Source organism: Anser anser (assembly GCF_964211835.1).
Source record: "Anser anser genome assembly, chromosome: 13".
Taxonomy (NCBI): Eukaryota; Metazoa; Chordata; class Aves; order Anseriformes; family Anatidae; genus Anser; species Anser anser.
Window position 1 is genome coordinate 4,913,392 of NC_139734.1, and position 12,395 is coordinate 4,925,786.

Below are 12,395 nucleotides of genomic sequence, written 5' to 3' on the forward strand. Positions count from 1 at the left end.
TCACCAGCTCCTGATGCTCTTTTCTGTTTGGAAGTGACTTGGAGAGGGTTAGGACAATTGCTTTGTATTCATTGCTTCCTTGTCTAAATTGGCCTTCTCCACAGCCGCATACGTTTTCCAACTTTGATTACTTGAGGCTGGAGGGTAGTTTCTATCTGTATTTGTCAATACAAAAAAAGCACTGACCACACTTAGGTTTAGGTATTAAAATGCACACACTGGGTATGCTGATGCTACAGGCATAAACAAATGATGAAACAGCTCTAACTAGAAGAACCTTGGAGCTATGATACTTGGTCCAAGAACTGAAAGAATGGCAAAAAAAAAATTCCCCAGACATCTACCAAGCTTCAAGTGAGTTAGGTCTTGTTCTGACAGTGAGGAGGGTGTGTACTACTTCAGATAACATCTCAACACAATATCGCTGTGCACAGCCTCTATTCTTTTCAACACATATACTTGCTTAATCTTTGGTATTAATTTAGTGCTTTCTGTAGTTTCAAAATAGACCACAGAGAGGTTGTTAGATTCATCTGAACTGCTGTTCTATTTTTTCCTTCTTTCTCGGAGGAAGAAGTGGAGTTCTGTTCACAGGTGGTCTGCTTCATGTGCACACCACATGAAGGTGCAGTTGTTAGTGTCAAATGAGTGGCTTCCACTAAGGGACTGAAGCTTCCTCTGTCTGTACAACGTGCAAAGGTGAGGAGTAGGACATGTTCTGGGGAGTTAGTCTAGAGCCTGTGTCTTTATTCTGTTTCCTTACCCAGGAAATAATTAGAGACATGCTGCCAGAGCGAGCGGCGTTATGACTCTAATACTTGGCTCGCAGGCAGGTGAGGCTTGCAGCCTGGCTGACAGTTAGCCTGAGGTTTGTGTTACATTTGGACATGGTTATAGAAAGTGGAAACATCTAACACCTGTCACTTGGGAAAGGTCCTAAATGACTAGTAAATCTTAATGTGTAATGGGTGCCATATGGCACTTTTTATTTGCATCTGGAAAAAATCAGGAAGCCTCTAGAGGCTAGTGATTAGAGACATGTATGTAAAATTCAAATAAAACTGAGACTTCCTGGAAAGCAAAGTGACTTACTGTATGCTGCTGCTGTCTGAATGTCAGGTGTCTTGGTGCTAGAGCTACTCGCAGAAACGCGTAACTGGACAAGCAAAGGTAAAGGCATGCTTAAATGAAACTGTTCCCCTACACTGCAATGTACGTGTTTAAGGAGTTTGGTTACGGTCTGTATATAAGCCAGAGGGTGATTTGATGTGAGTTTTTAATGTTCACATCAATATATGGTACAATAACTAAGCCAACAGAAATGCAGAACTGACTTCATCTCTTGCGTACTGTGGCTATTTCCCCACATAGTGCATGTTTGTGCTCAGACTTTCCCTGTATATAAAGGTGCAACCTCAGTGCAAGTTTTTATTTCTTGAAGTCTTAGCTGTGGAGCTGTCATCAAGGTGTTATTTCCAGTGTATTCATGGAAAAAACATTTCCTCATATGTATGGTATAGAGTAAAAACAAAGGAAATGCATTTAAAGCAGCTGTTAGGATCTTTTAGGTTGGTTCCAATGTCTTTTAAATTGCTTCCAGGAAAGAATAGAATCAGAGTTGAGCATTTAGAACTGAAATCAGAAGTAGTCAAGTGTGGGCTGCCTACAGAGGTGGTATGTCATTCGCCCCTGCCCAAATCTCCTATTGCAAAACTGAAAGCTGAAGAGTTGCTTTAAGGTGTTTCTCTACCGAACCTGTCTGTTCAGAGGTTTGTGCAGGTGCTGCAGTGTCTGCTGAGCAAGGAAATGGGTATGGCATCTGTGGGCTCATGTACTTGAAGGCAAAGTGGGCAGAAAAGACCATCTGGTAGTTTGTGTTCTGTCTTAATTTCTCTCTGCTTGCACTCCTTTTACCAGCTGTGTACTTGTCAAATCTAAACATAGCGGCAGCATAAAGGCGGTACTTAACCTGAGCTGCCACTTAAGGACACTTTCACAAATTCTTACAGCAGAGTGTTGAGAGGTTTGGAGAGTTGAGTTCATTAGGATAGAAGTAAAAGTACTTGGCTTTTCAGGTGTCTTCAATCTCACCTTTGAAATGTTTGTGAGATTGGCAGTGAACCTTGATATGATTATTTTACTTTCTGTGTATCCCACTCAGTGAACATACAGAACAAGTGGGCTTCAGTGTAGTAAGTCTTACAGGCCACAGAAATAGGAGTTCTGAGAAGCAGTGAGAACTGTCCGGATCCTTCTCTTTGCCTACAGTTGAGTTCAAGTCTGGCAGCACTCATTAAAGCAGGGTGGCAACTATCACTTTCTTTTAGGTTCCTCTAGAAAATGAGAATGAGCTACTGTGAGTTGTGAGGACTGGCAGTTCAAACTCTGCTTGAAGGGTTTCTGCATGTCCTGGGGAGTTCTCAGCTCTCCTCCTCTTAGAGCTAAGTACGGAGAAAGGGAGCAAGGTCTGGGAGCTGACAGCATGCCCAGCTCACTTCCTGTCCTTGCCTTGGTTCAGGAACCAAACACCGGTTTACAGACTGCAGTGCCCCCTGCTCCTGGGGGATAACCTCTGTGTACATTTGCCCATTGCTTTCACATTTTTTTGTTTAAAAAAGGGAGGTGGAAAGCCCTGAGTTCTGGGAGGGTAAGGATTGTTTCTATGTAAGCTTCCCCCTGCTGACTTGCATCCTTCTGCAGCTTGCTAGAGAGGGACCCTTCCCCTGTTTGTCTGATTCTAGCTCTGCTCAGCAGTTCAGGCATTGGGACAGCCTGCTCCTACTCAGTGTATTTGCTGATCGAGTCTCCCATGCAGCAGCAGCTGCTGCTGTGTGGCAGGTCACTTGACCAGCCCAAATCTGCAGGTGAGTGCTTCTCTAGATCTCTTCTCTGAGCTGTCCTTAGGAGCTTCCAGGAAAGGGAGGAGAGAGCATTCCCTGGGGTGCTTGCAGGGAAGTCTCCTTCACATGGAAAAAGTTTTCATGGGCAAATAATTACAGTTTAGGGATGGATGAAAGTTACACAAGCCTTGGGCTTGAATTTAGTAAAAAGACTGAGTCTGTAATTTGGTGATGGCTTTTTGTGGTGGCAATCCTTACATGTCACTACTGCTTTAAAAGCAGGAAAGACAATATAAGTGTTCAGGTGTCTAAATACCAAACCTAATATTGCCTCTTAAGAGGAGAAAAGAGGGTTGTATATCAGTTCAACACCTCAATCTGTTTAACCTGCCTCTGTCATGTTTTCATTTTCAGTGGCCAGAGCTATGGCTACTACAGCTAAGAATTTCGTCTGCAAGTTTGAACAGATACTGTATTGTGCAGACTTCAAAGAAAGATGGTGCCTCAAGGTGTAATGGGTTAAGTTATGCTTCAGAAGTTCCCTTAATTTAAGTAAAAAGCTGGTCAAGAACTTCTGTAAACATGTGTTTTGACTTGCATTTTAGATCAGGATGCTTATTCTCTCTTACTATCTTTAGGTAGGTAAAATGAGGAAAACGATTACTTAAGAGTATGTAATGATACGCTTTGAAATCAGTTTTGCTTTAGAAATGTTCTTGCTTATGAAGATGCCACTTCAGTGAAAAAAAGTGGCCACCTGAATTCTGGAACTGTGAGGTCTTGTGCTGCCATGGCTGACTTGACAGTTAAGTATTCAGATCTGTGAGATCTGCAGACTTGTACTCTTCTTAAACCTAAAGAGCACGTATGTGGAAATCATAATTAGAACTCACAAAAGCAGTTTTAATTCTACTTGTCAAATCCCCACAAACCCTTTTGTTTCTCGGTTATATTCATGTCCAGGCAAGTGAAAGGAAAGCTCAACTTGCTGAAGATAAATGGTGAAATCTTTGACCTGTCTGAGTAGTAAATCCTTAGCTAGATAACTGTGCAGGTGTTTTGTTACACAGATCTTGGCCAGTTAATAGATGTGAGTATATGTTCTTCAGGACCACCACCAAAATCAAGCTTAATCTTTGTGTGGAATGTCAAGGCTGAACTTCTTTGCCATTGTAAGTAGAATTATAAATGAATTTGAAACTTCTGCATGGCTCCAGCAGGGTAAGTGTGGGAGCCTTCCTCATAGGGCAAAGACATTTGTAATGTGCTTTTCTGTATGTTGACTTCACCGTTTTTAATCGGGTAGTCTTGATATTGATAAAGTACAAATATTTATGCTCCCTTTTTTTCCCAATGTTAAAACACTCTTATGCCCCTGTCTGGGGAAGCTGCCATGCCTCAGTGCAGAGGGTAATAATGGTGTTTAGGCACTGGAGCAGCTGGAAGAACTGTAGGAGATGCAGAATTTGTCCCACTGCTTAGAAGCTTCCTTCTAGGAACTGGGCTTCCACAGTTGTCCAACAAGTGAAAATAGCTTCTATCAACTTTAAAATGTGGCCAAGGGCAGGTGATGAGTGGCTGGGACTGAGCTTGGGGATAAGCAGTTACTGCAGTGTAATTGAGCTGCAGGATGCTGTTAAACTGAGCCTTGGCCGTGCCAGCTGTGTGCACCCGAGCTAGCCTGGTGTTGTAGCAGTGCCAGGAAATAAGTTTGTTTTCCCCATATATGTGATCTAGAAACAGACGTAGTCAATCGTGACTAGAAGATCTCAAAACCATGGATTTTAGCCAAATTAACACTTCCACTGTTTCTCCCAGCACCCGTTCCTCCTTGACTACAAAAAAATGTTGTGGGCATAATGCATGCTGAGGGAGCACTCAAGAGGTTTGATGTACCTTTTGTTCTTCTGGCTCTGGGCTCTGTGGCTTGATATGACTATCAGAACGCAAGGCAGTGTTTCAGTCAGCTCTTCTTCTTTGCTTTGCTCTCTAAAGCAAGTAGTACTGTTTTTAATTCTTATTGCCTGATCAGTTTGTAGTCTCATTGCAAACTAATGGCTAGTCATGTGGTGCTGGCAAATCTTAAAGGGAGAGACCTAAATCTGAGGCTGTTAATAATAAAAGCGGGACTCTGTGTGAATAAGTGCTTTTTACAGCGCTTGGAAGGAAGGGGAAGCATCAAGCCTGAAGTACTTGGTCAGCAATGTGTCCATCCTGAGGCTGAGACCTACACCTTTCAAGAACACTAATTCATTCCCTGAGCAGCTGTGCAGTTCAGCCTGCTGCAGGTAGCAGAATGACTCAACCACACCAGCCTTGCCCAAGTGCTTCTGTTATTCCTGTGCTTTGTTGCAGGTGTGGAAAGAACTGTGATTTTCATGTTTGAGAGCAGTTATGGGGGACAGTCCACAGGTGTGTGCCCTGTATGGGAGGGAGCCCTTGAAGCTGAATTGCTTTTGAATGGTTTTGTGACTGGTTCTTCCTTGGGCCATTCCAGTAAATGGGAGTCTTGGTAAAATGAAACTACAGACTTAATCATAAGTGTTCAAGTAAATTCTAGAGAAGTCATTAGGAAAAAAAAAACTGTGCAAGCATGCAATTACAGGAGATAAACTGCAACTGCTGCTTAGTATGGCCTGAGTGTGTACGAACTGTTTAGCTTTTGCTGCTTGCTCTCTTCTCCTTCACAAACTGGAGTATCATTCCACAGCTCAGTTAAGCTCCTGTGATCTAAGTATGTGTCAGACTTTCTGAAATGGAGAATTTTGGCCAATTTCTCCTAGGTAGGACTTGATTTCAGTGACTTGTGTGCATCTCCTCCCTGCTGGAGGGCACTCTCTTACCTGTCAAGGTGGCTTATGACATAGTGGTGTCAAGTAACTGCACGGTTCCCTTCAGGACATCTGTTTTGTGAAGCTGGTTTGTGCACATTGATCCCCACAGATGCCTCATGCTGAAGATCAGTGCTCCTTGAAATCAGGAAGGAAATCTTAATGCACTGCAGGCCACAACAGCATTTCACACCAGTGGATACCCACTATCAATTTGATTCCCCCTTGACCTCTTGCCACCACCAGAACTGAGTTGTCCCGAAACCACGTAGCCTGTCAGTACAAACTGTGGTGCTAGGTAGATAAATAACATGGCTGTACTCTTTGAGAAATGGAAGGGCTTATCGCACAGGAAACTCGTTCATAAAAGAATATGTAAGGGGGATGGAAAGGAGCTAGGGAATTTCTCAGCTTATAAATGCTGAGGCTGGGCTTTCTTTCTCTAGCTGCTCGAGATACGGGTTGAGAAATTATTTGTAAGCAGTTCTGATTATTTCAGAACACCTTTAATTGTTTACAAGAACACCACCTCGATTCACTAACTGTGCTTCTGTAAGAAGTTGCACCTTCTCTTGATTATTAACTTCTAATGTGTAAATTTCAAGTTCTGTCAAATGACTAGCATCCCTCCCTATATTTAACTTCTACAGTAGAAAGAGCATTAAATTCTTGTTAAATAACAATGGCCAAGTGCTAGTGCGTAATTTAGATACTGATGTGTTCTTTAGCTTGTGGGTTTTTTAGATTTTTTTTTTCCCCCCGTTGCCAAGTACCTTCCCTGCAGCTGGGTGGCTGTAATGGTAAATCACTCCCAAAGCACAGTTAAGCCTCCCATCTATCTGCCTCTGTAGTTATGTTACTAATGTATTGATTAACTGTGTTGTTACTTCGATTCTGCCTTTCGTATAAAATCAGGGTAATCTATCTGAAGCCATCGAGCAGCCCACTATAACTTTTATTAACTTGTTCTTGGTAGTCAATAAAAACGATTTGCCTTTCCCTTCACAGTTATAGGAAGTCCCAGCTGCAGGTCTCTCCAGGAATAGCATCATCTGTCTTGTGTGTGTTTTATTTGTTTATATGGTTGTGAATGGCAGCTGGGAGGTGGGGAGGGAGTGGGATATGCTGAAATTGCCTTGTAACTGACAACTCTGGGCTTGATGAGAAGAGGGGAATGTGCCTAATGCTCAAAGCAGTTTTCCAGCCAAAACAAATCTTGATAACTTAGGTTTATTCATTCCAGTGAGCCAACTGTTACAAACGTGTGGCCAAGAGTAAGAAGTGACTTTGATTTCAAATGTGTACCTCTTCAAACTGGAAAACAAACCAAAAAATAAAAAAATCAATTCCGTTGGTGGCATAAAGCAATTTTTTGAGTCCATGTAAGACACAAAAGACTGAGCTTGTTCTGGAAGAATTATCCTTTGACTAGAAAACCAATACCATCCCTCCTTTTATACCCTAATGAAAAGAGCTTGCTCTCCACACACTAGTTCAATGGGGGAGAAGCTGTCAGGAAAATCCAATGAAAGGATTAGCTCAACTTGAATAGATTAATTAGAGCCCTTGATTGTGTCCTGCTATGCAAAAGTCATGGCAAAGGAAATGGCAGTGATAGTCAGTGAGTTCATCCTTACAGGTATATGAGGGGGTTGTCAGCGGGCACACAGTAGGCAAGAAGCAGATCTAAGAAGCTGCAGCCTTTCTTACAAGCTGTATCCATTTGTTGTCCATCCTCCTGTAGTTGAAAACTAAAAGATTTTAATGGTCATAGAGCTTACATGATCAAATCTTTATGATCAAGCCACAATTCATTATTCCATCCAGTATCTTTTCTGTCGCAGAAGGTCTACACTGCATCCTACTGACCAGAGCTAGGATTTGAGCTACTACTGAAGCCACAGGTGCCTTGTTCAGTTTCCCTAACCTGTAACAAATGTACCAAGTGCAGCTTGGAGTTCCAGGAGCTCCACTGAGGCTTGAAGTCATTTTTTTTGTTTGAAGACACAGCAAGTTAGCTAACAGGCACTCGTTCTGATAATGAAGCTGTTACTGAGGGCAAACTACTAGCAGCCGCCATCTAAATCTTGATTTTAATGTAGGCTTTCTATGCTTGAAATGTAATCACTACTGTGCATAGCACAGAGCCTGGATTTGATTCATTTTTGCATTAACATGAGATACAGAGTTAAATCTGTGATATCAAGTCTCTTGCCTGTGGCTGCAAAGTGGCTTTCAGACTTGTGCTGGCTTGTTACAAGGTTTGTGTTCTCCTATAGCACAATTCTTGTGCCTGCTTTCCCGTGTAAAAAAAAATAAATAAAAAAGACCTTGAGATTATTGAAAAGTCTAAACAAGAAGCAAGCTTTTATTTAGAATAGGTCATTAAGCTTCTTGGTTTTTGACTGTGCCAAGATGTTGGACATGGTTTTTGTTAGATTGCTATATGACCCATAAGTGGTGTGAACTGATCTTGATAGTGTACAAATTCCTAGGGCTTTCTCTTCAAACTGCTTGGTTCAAAAACGTTAATGTGGTGGGGATAGAAGTTAATGCAGAATAAAAAACACAATCTGTCCAACTACTGCTTTTGTACAGGAAGATAAGTGACTCTGCTGAGGGAATGCTGCTTGATAAGCTCGTGGGCGAATAGATTGTCCCAGGATTTAAGCCAAAAACTCCCATTGTTTGACTGCAGTGAGTATTTGAAGAGAGCTTTCTGATTACAGGCTGTTTTCAGCTCTCCTTACTTCTGTCTGGGAAAGACCGTGTTCCTTTCCTGTGGGGAAAACATCTGAACTGAGTACGCAAAACAATCTGTCAAAGTGCTCAGTGAGTACACTTGACTCTTTGGGGTGGGCTAATTGTCTAAGTTAAGTGGCTGTCCAGTGTCCAAATCCAGCCTGAATATATAAATGACTTTGGAAGACAGTCACAGGGATGTCTCCTTTAAGAAAAGGAAAAATCTTATGGTAGGAGCTATAGTGATTAACAGAGCACTTTTTCTTTAAACTAAAAATGAGATAAGGGAGAAGAATACTCTTTAAAGTATCTTGTATAGGAAGACCCGTCCTAGTAAAAAGCTGTTTTTAATGGCACAATTTTGGGAAGGGTGCACTTAATCTTTTGGTGTTATATCCACCATTATTTATTACCAGCATATACAAAAAAGATGCTTTGTCGGCTCTGTAAAGAATGAAAATCAGCACAAGTCCCTGATCATAAACAAGCTGACTTAAAGATTGGGGCTTTGATTCATTTTGGGATGCCCGGATTTGAGAGGGTGGAACCTGGGGTGTATGAGGAGGTACTGGGGAGACTTCCCCCCTCCAGATCAGAATAAAGCTTCAGGGGAAGTGGGGAATCTTTTGGCTTTTTCATTTCTTAGGTTATAATAAAGATGGAGCCAGGCTCCTCTCACCCTGTATAGGGTAAGAGAGGATGGGTACGGATTGTACCCTAGGGAACTCAGTGGGATTTGGAGGGCACGCTTCACCACGAAGGTCTTCCTTGGGCTATATGGGATCTTGGTTGTGTTGGTTTAGATTCTTTTACCGCTGCACAGCTTTTACTTGTTTTTAGTAAGTGCTGATGTTTCCCCCCCCCCTGCCTCTTGGAGGCAGCAAAGACTTTCAAGTAGATCTTGGTGTGTTGTTCTTGCAGTGGGAAACTCACTGCTGCATGGCACGGCGAGACCAGTAACTTACTCTTTGGGTTAGTTTTGTACTGTGAGGCAAGGGAATATTACATGTAACTAAGGTTAATCCCTTTTAAATGAAGCTTTATTAACAAGATTAATCCTAAAACTGATTCAAAAGCATCTTGCCTTTTTTAAATATGCTTCTGAAAGTGAAAAGGCTCGGATACAGAATTCATGGGGTAACTTGGGCTGCAGGGGGACTTCAGAAGGGCATCTGGCCAAACACCCTGCTCCAAGCAGGGTCAGCTATGAGGGCAGGCCAGGTTACTCAGGACTTTGGTCTGATCATTGAAAAACCTAAACTGTCTAGGAAGGTTCAACTTCACTTTAGGAAATAGCTCAATAACTCCCTGATAACTGAGAGAGAATTCTGAGTTTTCATGTACATCAAATCAAGAAACTGATTACAAAAGCGAAATGAAAGGTGTGGAGATACGTCCTAGTTGTGTTGGGTAGCACTACTGCCCACTTAAAACTCAAAGCTCTGCCTTTTGCCCCAAGATAGTTTATCCAGGGTTTGTGTAGCTCCTGGTGAATTAAGCTTGGGTGTCTTCCTTCTGATGCTTGGTAATGTGTTTAGGCTAAGAGCCAGGACGTTGCTAATGCCAGGTAGGTGATGGGTCATGTCTCTGGGATAATGAAGGCTCGAGTTAGTGTGGGTGTACTTGAGAACTGACAAACCAGCTGCTCTCCTGCCTGCCTGAAACTTTCTCTGTACGTACTGTTCTTTGCAGGGGTTACTTGGGGTGGGGGGACCTCACACCCTCAGCTTTCCAAACTTCCAGTGTTTGTGTTGTCATCTTGTTTAGTATAATGCTGCACATGTCCTCAGAACAAGTTAAATCCTCAAGTATGTTGGGTAGCGTATCATCTAACATTGCTTATCTTTTTCACTGAAAGAGGCTTGACAATTGTCTGTGTATTATGTACAGGTATTCTACAAAGTTTCATTTATTCTAGAAATCTCAATTCTTTGAACAGCTCACTTCTGAAATCAGCAAGGAATTGTAATGAGTATCATATGTTGAGTGGGGGAGAGTTTAAACTGAACAAATAGTTACCTGATGTGCATCATCTTTGTGAAATGAGTTTCTATATCTCCTTCCTCTGACCCCCCTTAGTATCAGCCTGTGCCCATATGTGAGGGAACATTTTAGCTGGCTTGTCATTCTTGGTGGAGAGTGAATGCAACTAGATAAAATCTAATTCTTTAAACTCTTCTCAATAACTGAGTTGTGGAAGAAAGAATTAATTGGGTAGTAAATATCTTGCCAATAACTACTATAAATAAGCTCATAAGCTTTAAGCTTGGTTAAACTCCTGTTCAAAACCTGACATCTACTGGTGGGAGCCATAAACGGACACTCAGTGTGCAGGCCATAGGTGTTGGGTTGTACCTAGCCCTAGAATAAAATGTGCTTAAGCATAGATCTAAAAATCTGTAAAATTGCCAATAAAACTGTAATGAGTTGAAGCACGTCTGTTAATAGAGGTGGTCAAAATTCCTATAGATTATTTTTGAACACATGTATAAGGTCTAGATGACAAACATTGTAGGCTTATGTTTTAGAATATCTTTTCCAGTAGTATTGTAGACTTTTTTGTCTTACAGTGATTAACGACATTTAATCTTATGTCTTTAAAGGCTTGCCACGGATGTACATCTTCATCCAAATGTGATTGCAGTGGAGTTAAAGGTGAAAAGGTAAGTATATCTTTTTTGTGTTGGACTAATGCACAGACCACTGAGCCATATGCCATCTCGAGATAACTGAAGTTTATGAATAAATTATACTTGTTGCTCCTGTCTTGTTTTCTTTGACAATGTTGTAGGCATGCACCAAAGAATATAGCTGTTATAACAGCTTCAGGCACTGAGTCAAACCAAGTGGTCCATGGTGTACAGAGCTTCATATCACTGTTCTATCAAAAAATGGGGAATGAGAATTCTGCAGGAATGTGGGAGTGTAAAGCAGAAAAGAGATAAATTTAGTAATGTAGAAATAACTTCTAAGGCCTGGCTACTGTAACCAGTTTCTATGGGCAAGCTAAGCCGTGGATTGTACAGTAATGCCCACTAGTCATGTTTCAGTAGGGATTTTAAACTAGTGTGGGTTTTTTCCACTTCCCTTGCATTGCCTGATCTAAGTAGTTGACAATCACTATTGTGCTCTGGACTTGCACCATTTCTAACCCACAGCTTATACAGCTGTATGCGAGGGTGATTGCTGTTGCTGTCTAGTTGCTCAGCTGGAAGTTGGAGGTGACCATTCAAATGCAGCTTTCTGAACATCCATAGCTGCCAAGTGACCAGTCGATTAGTGGCCAAAACTGTATTCTCAGATCAAGTAGAGTAACAAAACCTGTGTGGCTGATCCGGTGCAATACGCTGACTGGGCTGCATGGCCAGGAGCCTAAGGTCAAGAGATGCATGTTGAAATCCCAAAGCTTTCCTGCTTCCATGCAGCTTGGATTTCCACTCTTGCTGTCTGAGCTCTATATTTTTAATTAAGTCCTTCATGCTTCTTTTGCTAATACTTATGGTTTGAGAAGTCTGTCGTCTGAGGAAACAGTGGGTACTCAGCATTTCTTTCAGGTACAGTGCGCAATGTAGCCGTGCAGCTCAGGACTTGCTCAAATTGGGTAACTGTGGGAGCCTGCTTCTAAGTAAATTCTGATTAAATAGTCAGCATGTAACTGCTGTCGTTGCAGGGTACGGCTGTAATATGATCACAATGAGGGAGAGAAAGTGCCTCAAACACTTCCATAGCCGTGTAAAGTTTGCCTCAGATGCAATGGAGGCTTCTTAGATGTGAACTTCTAAGAGTTTGATAAGCCTGTCTTATCAAAGCACTTGGCCCCTCTCAGCAAGGTTCTAAGAGGGTCTCAGTGCTCTAGATTCATTTCTGAAACATGTCAAAGGTGATTTTGAAGTTATATGAATAAGCATAACATCAAATGAACCAAAAAGATGCAAAATATTCAGTCACTGCATTAGCACAACGTGGTGTTGATACAGAATTT

The 12,395-nt window shown here is 41.9% G+C and overlaps 1 protein-coding gene across 2 annotated transcripts in view; it reads left to right on the plus strand.

Moving 5' to 3' along the window:
• The window catches only part of COL4A5 (collagen type IV alpha 5 chain), an 83,158-nt gene that overhangs the window by 11,558 nt on the left and 59,205 nt on the right, over positions 1-12,395 (plus strand). For both annotated transcript variants that reach the window (XM_083797340.1, XM_083797339.1), the window contains exon 2: positions 11,017-11,076. In XM_083797340.1, coding sequence (XP_083653466.1) covers positions 11,017-11,076 — 60 coding nt within the window. The remainder of the gene's footprint in view (positions 1-11,016; positions 11,077-12,395) is intronic.